Source organism: Candidozyma duobushaemuli, assembly GCF_002926085.2.
Source record: "Candidozyma duobushaemuli strain B09383 chromosome Unknown A_B09383, whole genome shotgun sequence".
Taxonomy (NCBI): domain Eukaryota; kingdom Fungi; phylum Ascomycota; class Pichiomycetes; order Serinales; family Metschnikowiaceae; genus Candidozyma; species Candidozyma duobushaemuli.
Genome location: NW_020289901.1, coordinates 2,447,325 through 2,461,144, shown reverse-complemented (window position 1 = coordinate 2,461,144; position 13,820 = coordinate 2,447,325). Strand labels below are relative to the sequence as shown.

At 46.8% G+C, this 13,820-nt stretch overlaps 8 protein-coding genes across 8 annotated transcripts; 3 read left to right on the top strand and 5 right to left on the bottom strand. All coding sequences in view use genetic code 12, as the record gives it.

The window, feature by feature from the left end:
* Window positions 1-854: 854 nt before the first annotated feature.
* Window positions 855-1,619, bottom strand: GPM2 (Gpm2p; the record flags this gene model as incomplete). Its single annotated transcript, XM_025479683.1, has 1 exon — window positions 855-1,619. The coding sequence occupies one exon, from the start codon at window positions 1,617-1,619 to the stop codon at window positions 855-857; it is 765 nt and encodes a 254-aa protein (XP_025339156.1).
* Window positions 1,620-2,924: 1,305 nt separating this feature from the next.
* CXQ87_001133 (SDR family oxidoreductase) lies at window positions 2,925-3,947 on the top strand (the record flags this gene model as incomplete). Its single annotated transcript, XM_025479682.1, has 1 exon — window positions 2,925-3,947. One exon carries the CDS (start codon window positions 2,925-2,927, stop codon window positions 3,945-3,947), a length of 1,023 nt encoding a protein of 340 aa, XP_025339155.1.
* A 1,232-nt stretch (window positions 3,948-5,179) lies between these two features.
* Window positions 5,180-5,846, top strand: GIG1 (Gig1p; the record flags this gene model as incomplete). Its single annotated transcript, XM_025479681.1, has 3 exons — window positions 5,180-5,325; window positions 5,355-5,682; window positions 5,709-5,846. 3 exons carry the CDS (start codon window positions 5,180-5,182, stop codon window positions 5,844-5,846), a joined length of 612 nt encoding a protein of 203 aa, XP_025339154.1.
* A 1,188-nt stretch (window positions 5,847-7,034) lies between these two features.
* Window positions 7,035-7,346, bottom strand: HHF1 (histone; the record flags this gene model as incomplete). Its single annotated transcript, XM_025479680.1, has 1 exon — window positions 7,035-7,346. The coding sequence occupies one exon, from the start codon at window positions 7,344-7,346 to the stop codon at window positions 7,035-7,037; it is 312 nt and encodes a 103-aa protein (XP_025339153.1).
* A 535-nt stretch (window positions 7,347-7,881) lies between these two features.
* On the top strand, window positions 7,882-8,291 carry HHT21 (Hht21p; the record flags this gene model as incomplete). The annotated part of the gene is made up of 2 exons (XM_025479679.1): window positions 7,882-7,910; window positions 7,934-8,291. The coding sequence occupies 2 exons, from the start codon at window positions 7,882-7,884 to the stop codon at window positions 8,289-8,291; spliced, it is 387 nt and encodes a 128-aa protein (XP_025339152.1).
* Window positions 8,292-8,595: 304 nt separating this feature from the next.
* Window positions 8,596-9,795, bottom strand: CXQ87_001129 (uncharacterized protein; the record flags this gene model as incomplete). Its single annotated transcript, XM_025479678.1, has 1 exon — window positions 8,596-9,795. The coding sequence occupies one exon, from the start codon at window positions 9,793-9,795 to the stop codon at window positions 8,596-8,598; it is 1,200 nt and encodes a 399-aa protein (XP_025339151.1).
* A 138-nt stretch (window positions 9,796-9,933) lies between these two features.
* On the bottom strand, window positions 9,934-11,202 carry CXQ87_001128 (GPI-anchor transamidase; the record flags this gene model as incomplete). Its single annotated transcript, XM_025479677.1, has 1 exon — window positions 9,934-11,202. One exon carries the CDS (start codon window positions 11,200-11,202, stop codon window positions 9,934-9,936), a length of 1,269 nt encoding a protein of 422 aa, XP_025339150.1.
* Window positions 11,203-11,348: 146 nt separating this feature from the next.
* ACS2 (acetate--CoA ligase) lies at window positions 11,349-13,390 on the bottom strand (the record flags this gene model as incomplete). Its single annotated transcript, XM_025479676.1, has 2 exons — window positions 11,349-11,528; window positions 11,564-13,390. The coding sequence occupies 2 exons, from the start codon at window positions 13,388-13,390 to the stop codon at window positions 11,349-11,351; spliced, it is 2,007 nt and encodes a 668-aa protein (XP_025339149.1).
* Window positions 13,391-13,820: the final 430 nt, after the last annotated feature.

Below are 13,820 nucleotides of genomic sequence, written 5' to 3'. Positions count from 1 at the left end.
TCGAGTGCTACCGCCGAATTGCTCGCCGCATTTGGCTTTCTCCGATGCCTGTCCGAATCAGCAAAATGACTCATTTGATAATACACAACCAGTTGAGATTTGCTTGGGATGCAAAGCAATGAAATTTGCCACCCAAATAAATCGTCTATCATTGTAAGATTATTTTTTTTTCTATCTGGAGCTTCACACGTGGACTCTGTATGCTCCGCACGAGATGCTGTAGACCAGGCTATTTTGCCATCCGGCTGGGAAGTGAGTCACCCCAATTCGGGCCAGTCCGGGGTTGTAGCACCTCTTTGTTTGTTGTGATCGTCTTTGCCTGCAAGGAATCTTCTGTAATCAAATCTGGAAAATGGCTGCGAATTCAATGACAATGCATCAGGGGTGTAGCTTCATTGCTCAGTCGCAACCTAGGGCCGGAGAGGCTAGAATGCTGTTTCAGCCACAAAGATGAGATCAAGGGATGTCGAGGACCAGGGGATCTGTGCTGTGCGTTTGGCCACCCAGATGCACCAAAGCCAAGGGCTACCTCGACCCCGGGGTTATCGGGCGCGGAGAAGGACGGGAACGGCTGGCTTTCTTGGAATTGATGAAACGACCCAAGGAACTCAAGGGTGGCACTCAAAAGTATCCGATAAAGTATCCGGAGGTCATTTGCCGGTCAGTGACCCCTGGTTAGGTGCCCCAAGGGAGTTCCGAAGACCTTCTAACGGTGAATGCATAGTTCATTGCTTCGATCGGGGTTCGCTAGGGCAGCATCGAAACGACGTTTATGGGCTTCGAATCGATGAGTTGATAGTGGGCCCTTTCTTGATTCGACTTTAAGTCCCTAGAAGTCATCAAAAATTTTTGAGTTAGAGCTTCGATTGAGAACCATGACCCTCCATGGCCACTTTGGCGATTCCCTTCTTCGCCAACTCCTCGTCAAGATAGTACATCTCCTTCAGTAGGTTACCTTGCTCGTCCAACTCAAATACGAGCGGCACCCCGGTAGGTGCATTGATCTTGCTGATGGCCTCATCACTCATCTTGCAGAAGTGCTTGATGAGACTTCTCACAATGGATCCGTGAGTAACGATTAAAACCTCCCTTTCTTGTTTTAGAGTCTCATTTTTCACAATATCATCCACATAAGGAACCACCCTTCTTATGGTCATCCGAAGCAGCTCTCCCTGAGGCAACTTCTCAACGGGTATATCACTGAACTTGTATCTCTCGTCAATCGACTCATCGTTATCGACACTGCCTGTCTCTGGAGGCACGCCATCGACGTTTCTTCTATAAAATTGGTACTTCTCCTTGCCGAATTCCTTGAAAACCTCGTTCTTATCTCTACCCTGGAACAGTCCATAGTGCCTCTCGTTGAGCCGCCACAGTTTATACTGGGGGATCCACATACGACCGATTGTTTCCAAGATAATGTTGCCCGTCTTGATCAGCCTCTGAAGCATCGACGTAAACATCACATCAGGCCGTATGTCGTACTTTTTCAATAGTTCACCAGCGTGTTGCGCCTCTTTTTCACCTTTCTCGGAAAGCGGGATGTCGATCCACCCACAAAACTTATTTTCATGGTTCCACTGACTCTCACCGTGGCGGAGCACTACTAACTTATGCATATTGGTGGAGTAGTGGTATGGAGAAGTGATCTGGTGTTGATAAGTACTTGCTTCCATCACGTGTGTGCAGCGCACCATCGGGTGAGTCTCCGGTTAGATCTTGTGTCTATACTGGATCGTGATTTCTAGTAATTGATTAATCTGAGGAATTCAGCCTAAAAATCAAGTAAGATTTCGTTTCTTTTGTGTGGGCATGTCAGACATGTGCTGATGTCTCGGACTGATCTCATGCGACTATGTTTTGCATCCATCAGACCGCGGATATGAGTACCTTAGGTTATCACAACGAGGTACGTTTCAATTTTGAAATCATATATATAAAGTTTTCGATTTCAAAACAGTCGATAACACCCTGCACGTGTATTCAGTCAAATACACGGAGGTCGGTGAGTTCTTGATCATCTCGCAGAAACCATACAAAGAGGTCAGGAATTACAGATGTTACTTTGTGAATTGTATAGGTCTCAAGTTGAATACTCTTCAACATCGATAAAAACATTCGGCTATCTTCTTTTACTGATCTCAGGTCCCTACCTTCGGTCATGTTGTTAGATCTCACCTTTTGCCATGAACTTCTGCTTTCGACATGGCATTGAGTCGTAAATAGAGCTGTATGTGGAATTCTACGTGACCGCAGTGTAATTGAATAGGGATGATGGCACAGATTGGATTATGAGGTTGAAAGACGAATGATCCCCTCCACACTACGCAACTAGGGACTAAGTTAAGTGATAGTGATTAATCAGCAACGCAAAGGCGTTGACAATCTTGCAAATCCTGGATTTTCAAAGAATTATTCCTGTTGCCCGGAATGGTTTGTTGATATTTTCCGAGACCTTATTAAGCGGAATGATGTCAAAAACGCCTGCTTATGCACGTTGGAAACCGTATTTGTCAGAAAAAAGGTATGGTCCGGAGATATGCATGGCGGTTAAGAAATTGTAGGTTTTTTTTTCCTCCAGTGCAATTAGTGAGGACTAGCACGAAAGAGGACTAGCACGAAAGAAAAAAAAAAAAAAGGCCTTTTTCGAGTGGGTACCCAAGAAATTTATACACTAAATGTAGAGACCATCTATATTGTACATTATACATTTGTTCTATCGGACTAATGCTTCATCGGGAAGTGTGCTCCAGTTATGCATAGGCGTCTCGGAAAAATTCCCAATGAGGACCATTTCCGGTCATAATCTGCAACAAACGAAGCAATGGCTGCGAAAACCGTTTACTCGGCACTGCGGCTCCGAGTATATAAAGCCCTGGTTATCCCATAAATTCCTCTTCATAAAACAAACAGCATCGATAATTATGACTACAGTTTTGGTTTCCGGCGCCTCCGGCTTCATCGCATTGCACACCGTTCAAGAACTCATCAAGCAGGGCTACACTGTTGTGGGTTCCGTCAGAAGCTCTGAGAAGGGCGAATACGTCAAGAACGCTTCCGGTAACCCAGAGAAATTCTCTTATGAGATCGTGAAAGACATTGCCGAGATGGGTGCCTTCGACGAATTCGTCAAGAATCACCCAGAAGCTACTGTTTTCTTGCACACCGCCTCGCCATTCCACTTCAATGTCACTGACGTTGAGAAGGACTTGCTCCAGCCAGCAATTCGTGGCACCAAGTCGGCATTGCAATCCATCAAGGACCACGGCTCTAACATCAATAGGGTTGTTGTCACTTCATCCTACGCTGCAATTGCATCGGCTGAGATGGATCTGAAGGCCGGTAAGGAGTACGATGAGACCTCCTGGAACGACATCACCTGGGAGAAGGCTCTTGAGAACCCACTTGTCGGATACTACGGTTCCAAGACCTTCGCCGAAAGAGCAGCATGGGAGTTCGTTAAGGAGCAGAAGCCTAACTTTGTGCTTTCCACTGTCAACCCAGCCTACGTTTTCGGTCCTCAGCCCACCGATGATTTTAACTCTGAAAAGTTGAACACCTCCTCTGAAATCATCAACGCCGCTATAAAGCTCCTGAGCCCTAACGCCGATGTTTACCCTGTCAACGCCTCTGCTGTGGATGTTCGTGATGTCGCCAAGGCTCACCTTGTGGCTTTTGAGAAGGAAGAGGCCAAGAATGAGCGTTTGGTCTTGATCACTGGTCTGTTCACTCAGCAGGATATACTAGACGTTTTGCACAAGGAGTTCCCTAAGCAGGCCGAGAACATTCCAGTGGGTACGCCAGGCTCGCAGAAGGAAGAGATCAAGACAAGATGTACTCCAAGAAACGACAAGACTAGAAAGATCTTGGGCTTCCCATTGATCTCCATCGAGCAGACCATTGCCGATAGTGCTCAGCAGATCTACAAGGTTGAGAACAAGCTTTAGAAAGACAATAGAATATAGAGTATCACATAGAGTAAACGCTTTTATGTTTAGAATACGAATACATCGAAATTTAGCCTAGGGCGATGAGTTAGGGGTTGTAGAGAAGAGAGATTTCAGATAGATGTGGGACTCTGGGCTTCAGGTGAGGCTGAGAAGATAAATCGACAACAAAGTCGGCTTTTAATTTCTTGAAACATTATTGATTGCTGATTGTGGCAGAAGCTCTTTTTCCTATGAATCATAATTTCACGAGGCTGGGCGGGTTTGCCACTAAAGTGGTTCGCCCAATTCCACAATTATGACTGTTGCAAGGTGTGGCCTTATTCCGTTGTTTCCATCCTGAAAGACCATGCAAGTTTTGACCCACCAGCATAGACAATACAGAATTAATGTATTGATCTCGGCTGCTTCTGGAAATAATTCACCAGCCACGATGCCGTGGAAGCCAAGTCAGAAACCTCGGTACCATTGTTGAAACGAACGCCTCTACTAAAAACCTGACGCCTTCAACGCGACAGCAACGCCTCTTTCAAATATGAAAAAATATTTACAGCTAAAACCAGCTTAGGCGAATTATCTATGCATTTGCTCCAAACCTTATAGACCGTTTACGGCCATCTGGGCCGTTTCAGGAAGATTACGCTTCTGCGCCAAGCGGCTCAGAAATGACAATGCTATTATACGACTAGACACCATAATAAGCCAGCCTATAACTATCCTCTAAAAGTGTCTCACCAAAAACTTCTGGACAATTTCGATGACTACCACAAATCTAAAACTACAATCGGAAAAAAAATGGCCAATTTCAGGCCTTCCATTTGACATAACGTGTAGAGCCACACGGCTGTTCTTTTCGGCTTCAAGGCTTCCTGTTTGGGCAGACGGTTGCACTGATGCCATGGATGCAAACCGTATTGTTCCCATGTTACATTTTTGAACCGCACCCGGCCACCCCACTTATCCGGCCGCCAAAAAGCTGTATTCAAAGGGAACAGCGTTTTTAAAGCTTTTCAATAACAGGAAAAACATAGAGTTTGAAAAATTCCCTACTTTTTCATGTACATGTCGATACACCTGGCCAACGGAATAACCGGTTCAGATGTAACCTCTTCGCACGGTTTCTTTTTCCTGTCATCCCACCTCGGCTGCAGCCACTCTACAACTATATAAACAAGACTTCTGCTCTGTTTTCTCATGATGTAGCTTTCTCCTAGCCACCTGGTCTGCGCACGATGACCTCTACCCTCACCATCCAACCTACCCGCATCCCTGTCACCGTCATCCACTCTCCAGACATGCCTTCCGCTTCCAAAGTTTCCGAACGCCCATACACATGGCCCGAGGTCAAGGATATTGTCAGATACAACGACCTTGATGCGTTTGCACGCCTGGGGCCCAGACCGAGAGCTACTTGGCTTTCAAGAGATTGTTGAAGCAGCAGAATCTGACTGTGTTTAGGCACATTGTCACCCAGACTTTGGGCTGGAGACGCTTGGAGGAGTTGGACGGCGTCAAGGACGACAAGATCACTGTTGAAGCTTCCGGAGATCCCATCTTCACCAACCCGGATGACCTCAAGATCGTCAGAAATGACTTTCCCTACTATTTCGAAGACGACGTCACACATCTCTGTGTGTGGACCAAGAAAAAAATTGAGAGTGATCCAAACTCTTCCATTGGTGACCTCTCGCAGGAGACTAGAAACATTATAGAGCGCTACGTGGACCAGACGTTTGTCAAGGGTCTCGGGATCCCCGGGAGAACTTGGTATGGTTCCGTAACTGGGAAGCCCTCCAGAGCGTCAAGGAGATCAGCCACGTCCACGTGGTGGTCAAGGGCATGACTAGAGAGCAGGTTGCTCAGGTATTGGGCACTCCTGGCATTCCTTTGAAAGCATAGTCTTTCGAGTTATTCGTATACCCGGCATCAGCCACAGCATCTTAGAGGTTTTATTTATTTTAGATATTGTATTATTAGCATCTTGGGAATGGAAATAGAGTGAAATCAGTGTAGGTTTTGTCGGTTGCACTTGTGTGAAATGGTTGACTACCACTAGCGTCTAGCGAAAGAGATGAGTGTGTGGCAATGGCAGGTAATGACTCATGGTCCTATAGTTGCTAACATTGATTTAAATCAGACGGGAAGCATTGAATCTCCATTAGGATTTCATTCTTAGTCGCTTGAGGACCCGAGTTCCAGGATCAAGTGCTCTCTAGGTGTGGCACCTTAACGGAATCCACCACGGAAACCAGTAACCCCTATTTTGTTCTGAAAACGAGGGACTTATGTGGAGCAATTTTAACACTTCAGCTATACTTTTGTGAAGTTAAGATTGTCAAGTGGCTGTATAGCCTAGGGATTAGTAATTTGCAACCCCTACTTAACATCCAAAGCAAGCTTGAAGCTTTGCATTTTTAAATTCTCATAATATTCAAAAGATTGCCTCCTGAAATTGACCAAGGCAAGCTTCAAAAGTGCATTCAGTGCTTTACCAGATCTACAACGGTGTATCCAACTCTTCTACCTTCTACCATTGAACTAAGCAATGGCCTTTCAAAAAATCTCTATAATCAGCTGCCCACAGTAAAAATAATTTAAAGCGCCAAATGCCCACAGTAAATGACCCCTGTATCCACCCAATTTTCATAGCAAAAGATCGCTACATGGTAGACATATAGCGAGGCACTTGAGGCGGTATGTGGGATGAACAACATTCCAGAGACAAACCACGGTTTTCACAACAACGACGACATGATTTGCAAACATTCTTAATTCCACACATTTTGACTGGTTTTCAGGTAGACTTCCCTCAGCTTAATTCTCCATACATTGGCTGTACTAGAAGCCTAGGCCACATGGCAGGTTGTGCAGTCAATTGCCTCAAATTGACCCCCTCATAATGAGCGCTTTACTATGAATGACCAATCTACCTCCCTCTGGGTCTAGGCCAATCATAGCCTTTGAACACTGTCGATCATCAACTGAGTCCACAAATGGCACCAAACTTGCTCTCAGTCAACCAATACTCTACAAATGCGTTTCTCATTCATCATAAATTCAATAATATACAAATACCCAGAAGTGAACTTAACCACCGAAACCGTACAAGGTTCTGCCCTGTCTCTTCAAAGCGTAGACAACGTCGAGAGAAGTAACAGTCTTTCTCTTGGCGTGCTCAGTGTAAGTGACAGCGTCTCTGATGACATTCTCCAAGAAGGACTTGAGGACACCTCTGACCTCCTCGTAGATCAAAGCAGAAATACGCTTGACACCACCTCTTCTGGCCAATCTTCTGATGGCTGGCTTGGTAATACCTTGAATGTTGTCTCTCAAGATCTTTCTGTGACGCTTAGCGCCACCCTTTCCGAGACCTTTTCCGCCTTTTCCTCTACCAGACATGTTTAATAAATGTGTGTGTTATATGAGAAAAAAAAAGAAGAGCTTTACAATGCGAGCGGACTCGCGCTATATATGTGTGGGTGGCGAGACCCGGGGTCCCTAGGGGGGGCTCACATTTTTTTTTTTCTCAGTGTTCCGATTGCGGCACCCAAGTAAAGAGCCTCACAATTTGTGCCTCCACTTCCATAGTAATGCGTAGTGAGCATACTGGGGCAGGTTTTTTTTGTACACTTCTGTGCGCGGGAAAAGTCGCTTCAGTGTGCGAAGCAAGCCTGACACGAGCTTCCGGTGTACGGGTGCGCGCTTGAAACACCCCAAAAGATGTCTTTTCGCAGTGCCATGATATACACTAGGCGTGAGTAAAAAATATACCTAGCTTTTGGTCGCACTCTTTATCTTTTCGTTGGCACAAAAGAAACTAGCGTTATCCTGCGGAGACCCGGGGTGTTTGTATACAGCCTGCACACACGCACGAGTCTACATTCTATATAAACAGATCCCTTCCCACCACCTCAATTTCTCATCATCAGCAAATATGGCTAGAACTAAACAAACAGCTAGAAAGTCTACCGGTGGTAAGGCCCAAGAAAGCAGTTGGCTTCCAAGGCCGCCAGAAAGTCTGCCCCATCTACCGGCGGTGTCAAGAAGCCTCACAGATATAAGCCAGGTACCGTTGCCTTGAGAGAAATCAGAAGATTCCAGAAGTCTACTGATCTCTTGATCAGAAAGTTGCCTTTCCAGAGATTGGTCAGAGAAATCGCTCAGGACTTCAAGACCGACTTGAGATTCCAGTCCTCTGCTATCGGTGCTTTGCAGGAGTCCGTTGAAGCTTACTTGGTCTCCCTCTTTGAGGACACTAACTTGTGTGCTATCCACGCCAAGAGAGTCACCATCCAGAAGAAGGACATCCAGTTGGCCAGAAGATTGAGAGGTGAGAGATCCTAAGCGGGTCCCCTTCTATTTACTTCGTTCCATGTATTATTTATGTTTTGTATATTAGTAACGTCACGACTTCATAATTTGTTCATTGTAGGTTCCCATTTGGTGGCAAATTGCTGTATTGCTAGTGGCATGACTGCTTCGCCTTTGAAGTTGACGTGTTTGATGACTGGTATGTGCACGAGTTTGCAGCCACTCAAACCACCCACTTTTCTAGAATTCACTACAGTTTAAGTAACAAGTGGTGATTCTTTCACTATAAATCTTCAAATTTTAAAAGATAGTTTAATCATTCAGGCTTCCTTCGACACTAGAACGGGTACACTGCGGGCTCAGTTCCTGGAACATAACCACGTCTCTCCTGTTCCTCTGCCTTTTCTGCCAAATAGGGCAAAATGACGTCTTTAAACTTTTCATATCCCCTATACTCTCTCACATCATCACTCCAACTTTCAATACCCTCTAGAAGCCTCCGTGGGATGTATGGCTCTTTGCAGATGTCAGTAATAGGAGCAAAGTATGTTCTGATGGTGAAAACCACAGCTCCGGTTTTAGGAAGTCTCCTCAAACTCTGTCTCTCCGACCTGTAGAATAATTGCTCCGGTGTCGTGGCCTTGTCTGCGGTGTACCAACCCACAGTGTCCGAGTTTTCATTTCCGATTGACTTGGACCAGCCTAAGACATCGTCGAGCTGAATGAAGTAGTTGTTCCTGACGACCGGTTTGTCGCAGGTAAGACGAGTAAAGAATTTGGACATTCCCGTCTGCAACTTCTGCTTGTACTGTGGTACATCACCGGTGGTATGGATTTGGTTCAACGAAAGACCGAATTTGTCTCTGAATCTCCAAAATCCGGGAAGAATGATAGCACCCGCTTTTAAAAAGTACTCACCAGTGGGTCCTTCCATCATGATCGCCAAGTCATCCTGGACCATTTTTGCTGCCATTACCATTGGGTCCTCGGCCATATCGCTGGGCTTACAACCTCTGAACACAAATTCCTCGCCTGTCTTCAAATTCTTGAGACCTCTTGGAGTTTGCTGAAAGAGAGAGGGGTATTTCACTGGCAAGTAGCCCCAAAATTCATCTAGGAGTTCAAACACAGCGGCCTGAGCTTCAGGCTTAGTGTCATAGAGCTCAGTTCCTCTTTCTTCAAGCCTCTGTACCTTGGCGTCATGAAATTTGGGCCACTCATTATCAAGCTCAATCCACGAGTCCCATTCCATGTTACGAATCCCCATTGTGATGTTGTACTTGTTTCTGAAGGCCCTGTATGGCAAGGGTTTCGTTTTTTCGTAATCCCAATTTGGGTATGGTGGAGGGACGGGAGTTTTGTAATCTTCGGGAACCCATGTGCCGTTTTTACGATTCTCATTAGGACTCTTTTTGATGGTCTTCTTAGGACTGGACCCCGTCAGATGCTTGTAGCCCTTATGTGACTTGAAGTAGAGGGCTAGACCAACTGCTCCAATCAAATAAACATAAAGCTTGATTTCTGAGAATGAAATCATATTCTATCCAATAGAAAATAATAGAATTTCAAGCATTTATAGTCCCCCTGAATCTCTTATATAGATCTTATCACCCAGATTTCGCAACCGATAGGATGCGCACAAGCCTGCCTAAATTGGTTAGATTATCCGCCTCGCTTAAGCTGGTGGGAGGAATGCCGCAAAAAGGGCAGGCTGTACGACATTCCATACTATGAAATATCCAAAAATCACCTTTTTAGCTATTGGAAAGTCGTTGTGGACCCACAATCCCGCCACAAGCCAGTACACCAACGGAAGGAAGGTGTGGATTCTTGTAACGATCTGAACATGCCAGAAGAGTAGGAGTGCTAAAAGAAACACACCACCCACTAAGGAAACCGGCAAGATCCTGTTCACAGGATAGATGTGGGTAAAATATTTGATGCTCAAAGCCAGAAGGCCAATTGAAGGAGCACCAAATAAAAAGTTGGGAATATTATTTGGAGTCCAGTATTTGAATAAGCCATTGTTCCAGTAATGGCTCTGGGCATATGCAAAAAGCGAAGGTATTGTCTTAGAGCACCACTCGCCACGGGTGCCTGGCAAGCAAATTTCGACGTAGTTGTAAACATTTGACATAAAGAAGGCCAAACCTAGGATCAGACCAGTGACTAACGGAAGCCATGGCGCTGAGGTACTGAACCTGACCAAATCGTAGATGTATATGAATCCTAGAAGAAGGCAATTTGCTCTGAAACCAAAAGCTAGTGCCGCAGCGAGCCCACTAAGCACATAAAGCACCTTTTTAGTATCTGACTTGGATTTTGCACCCACGACGAACTCAAGACTCTTCTCTCGTAGGCCCAAGCAGGTGAAACTGAACAAGGCAGCGATACTTTCGGAATATGGAGCAGTCAAAAAGGCGGCACCCGGCAGAAGGATAAAGAAAAACGCCGTCAATTCTGCCATCTTCTGTGGGGGAAAGAGCCTGGCCTGGTTGAAAAGAATGAATGTGTAGTGGTAGAGCATCACAGCGGCCGCAAAATGGCAGATATTGGAAAGCCCCGTCGCATATATCAAGCGGTGGTAAAAAATCACGTTGGAATTGACTGGAATCATTCTAACGAGTCTCCACCAAAGAGGGCAGAAGACGAACTGATGCTCGTAAGTCAAGCCATTGGCGAAAAGATCCGCAAAGTACACGGCATCCCATGTAACAAACTTATCAACAACATCATCTAGAAATGAACGAACGAAGTTTCGGAGTAGGGTGTCGATGGGTTTGATCGATGTCAGTATACCGTTCACTAGAAGGTCTTTCTCTGGGGCGTATTTTTGTAGAAGCACATTGGACAGGATATCGAATTGACCGGGCAGGAGGTAAAATATAAGCAAATGAAGCAACTTTACGGCCAAAAAGACCAAGAATAAGCGCCTGGTAGCCATACTCAGTGGAGTACTTCTCGATGCTCTGATACACACAGTCGAGGTCTCATCACGTGCACCAAACACGGTTGATCGTGGTATTTCTATTTTATTAAACCATGGCACTCTATCTAATTGATTTCTAGTGGTCCCGTGACTGAATGTGATTATTTCTTAGTGGTGAACTGGGCAGCAAAAGAGTCAATGATGCCCGCGACCGAACCAGGGTTAGCCAAGGTGGTGATGTCACCCAACTGGTCGGCCTCGTTCAGCGAGATCTTTCTCAAGATTCTTCTCATGATCTTGCCCGATCTAGTCTTTGGCAAGTCCTGGACAATAATGACGGACTTGGGGCGGCGAAGGGACCAATCTCCTTACGCACCGTCAAGATCAACTCTCTTCTAAGGTTGAAGGCCTCCTCCGAGGTCTCGTTACCGTTGATGGTGGTGAGGTATTCGTCCTTCAAGGCAACGTAAGCCACCACGGCCTGGCCAGTCAAGTCGTCGTTGATACCAACAACAGCAGCCTCAGAAACACCAATGTGCTCGATCAAAGCAGCCTCGATCTCAGCAGTGGACAATCTGTGGCCAGAAACGTTAACAACATCGTCGACTCTGCCTCTAATCCAGTAGTAGCCATCGTGGTCACGAGCAGCACCGTCACCTGTGAAGTAGTAGCCTGGGTAAGGCTTCAAGTAGGTGTCCATGTACTTGGCGTGGTTCTTGTACACGGAACGGGCCATGGAGGGCCATGGGCTCTTGACAGCCAACACACCTTCGACATCGTTGCCGTGGATCTCCTGGCCAGACACCGGGTCGATAAGGCAAGCGTCAATACCGAAGAAAGGCAAAGAAGCAGAACCTGGCTTGTTAGGAGTGACACCGGCAACTGGAGCAATAAGGTGGGAACCAGACTCTGTCTGCCAGTAGGTATCGGAGAGGTGACACTGGTTCTTGCCCACCTTCTCGTTGTACCATTCCCAGATGTCAGGAGAAATAGGCTCGCCGACAGAACCCAAGGTTCTCAACGAGGTCAAGTCGTACTTGCCAATCTCGGCCTCGCCAGCCTTTCTCAAGAGACGCAAGGCAGTAGGAGCCACGTAGAAGTGGGTGGCCTTGTGCTTCTCGACAATCTGCCACAAACGGCCGTAGTCTGGGTAGGCTGGGGTGCCTTCGAAAACGATGGTGGGGATACCCAACGACAAAGGACCGTAGAGGGCGTAAGTGTGACCGGTAATCCAACCGACATCACCAGCAGTGAAGAGGACATCCTCAGGGTGGACGTCAAAAATGTACTTGGTGGTCATGGCAGCACCCAAAAGGTAGCCACCGGTGGTGTGGACCACACCCTTTGGAGTTCCGGTAGATCCGGAAGTGTACAACAAGAACAATGGGTCCTCGGCGTCAACAGACACGGGAGGCAAGTAGCCAGGGAACTTGGCAGCCTCCTCGTGCCACCAGAAGTCTCTGGACTCGTCGAAAGCGACTTCTGGGTTACCGGTACGGCTGTGGACCAAGACCTTCTCAACAGAAGGACATTGAAGCAAGGCCTCGTCACACAACTTCTTGATGTTGATGGTTCTGCCACCTCTCTTACCCTCGTCACAAGTGATCAAAGCCTTACAGTTGGCGTCGTTGACTCTGTCCTTGATGGAACCAGAGGAGAAACCAGCGAAAATCACCGAGTGGACAGCACCCAAACGGGCCACAGCCAACATGGCAATGACGGCCTGGGCGTTCATGGGCAAGTAAATGGCCACATTGTCGCCCTTCTTGATGCCCCAGGATGCCAAAATACCAGCAGTCTGACACACCTCTCTCAAAAGCTGGGCATACGTTAAAGTACGAGAATCGCTCTCATCGTCGGCCTCACAGATCAAGGCGGTTTTGTCTGGGTGAGCGTAGGCCCATCTGTCCACGCAGTTGTAGGAAGCGTTCAACTGACCACCGACAAACCAGTGGGTATCACCGTGGAGCAAATCGCCAGCCAGAACCTTATCAAAGTCCTTATCCCAGGCCAACAATTCACGGGCCTGTTTGCCGAAAAACTCGTCTGGGTTGTCGATCGACTGCTTGTACAACTTCTGGTACTCGTCGATCGAGGTAATGTGGCCCTGGCGGGGCTGTCTTTGGTAGAACTCGTCTGGGGTGTTTCTTAACGAGACGTTGTTGGCCTCGTGCACCACCTTGTGGGATGGGGCCGAAGTCATTTTCAATTTCTTGTGCTGGGATATGGTTGCAGCTTCAGAAGCAGTAGTCCGAGGCAGCGAGGGGAATGGTTCGCAAGGTGTCGGATGAAAAAACAAGCTACTGCTATACGATATATATTTTTTCCACCGCCGTTTTTTTGGGCCCCCAGATACAGGCGATTGGGCTCGCTTACTCCGACGCCGCGTCAGATAGAGCTAAATTGGTGGAATTGAAGATGACAACGAGGAGATACTGGTAAATTTGCCCGACATTGTCACTTCAGAATTCATCAACACAATTGTAACTCACCGTTGGGTGGCCTGAGGTGCTCGTTTAGCCGCCTCGAACGCGCATCACCGAGACGTCATTGTGTGGTAGTTTTACGACTTGACAGCAGCGGGGCGATATTTTTTTAAAGGAGGGGAATAGGCGAGCAGATAAATAAGTGAG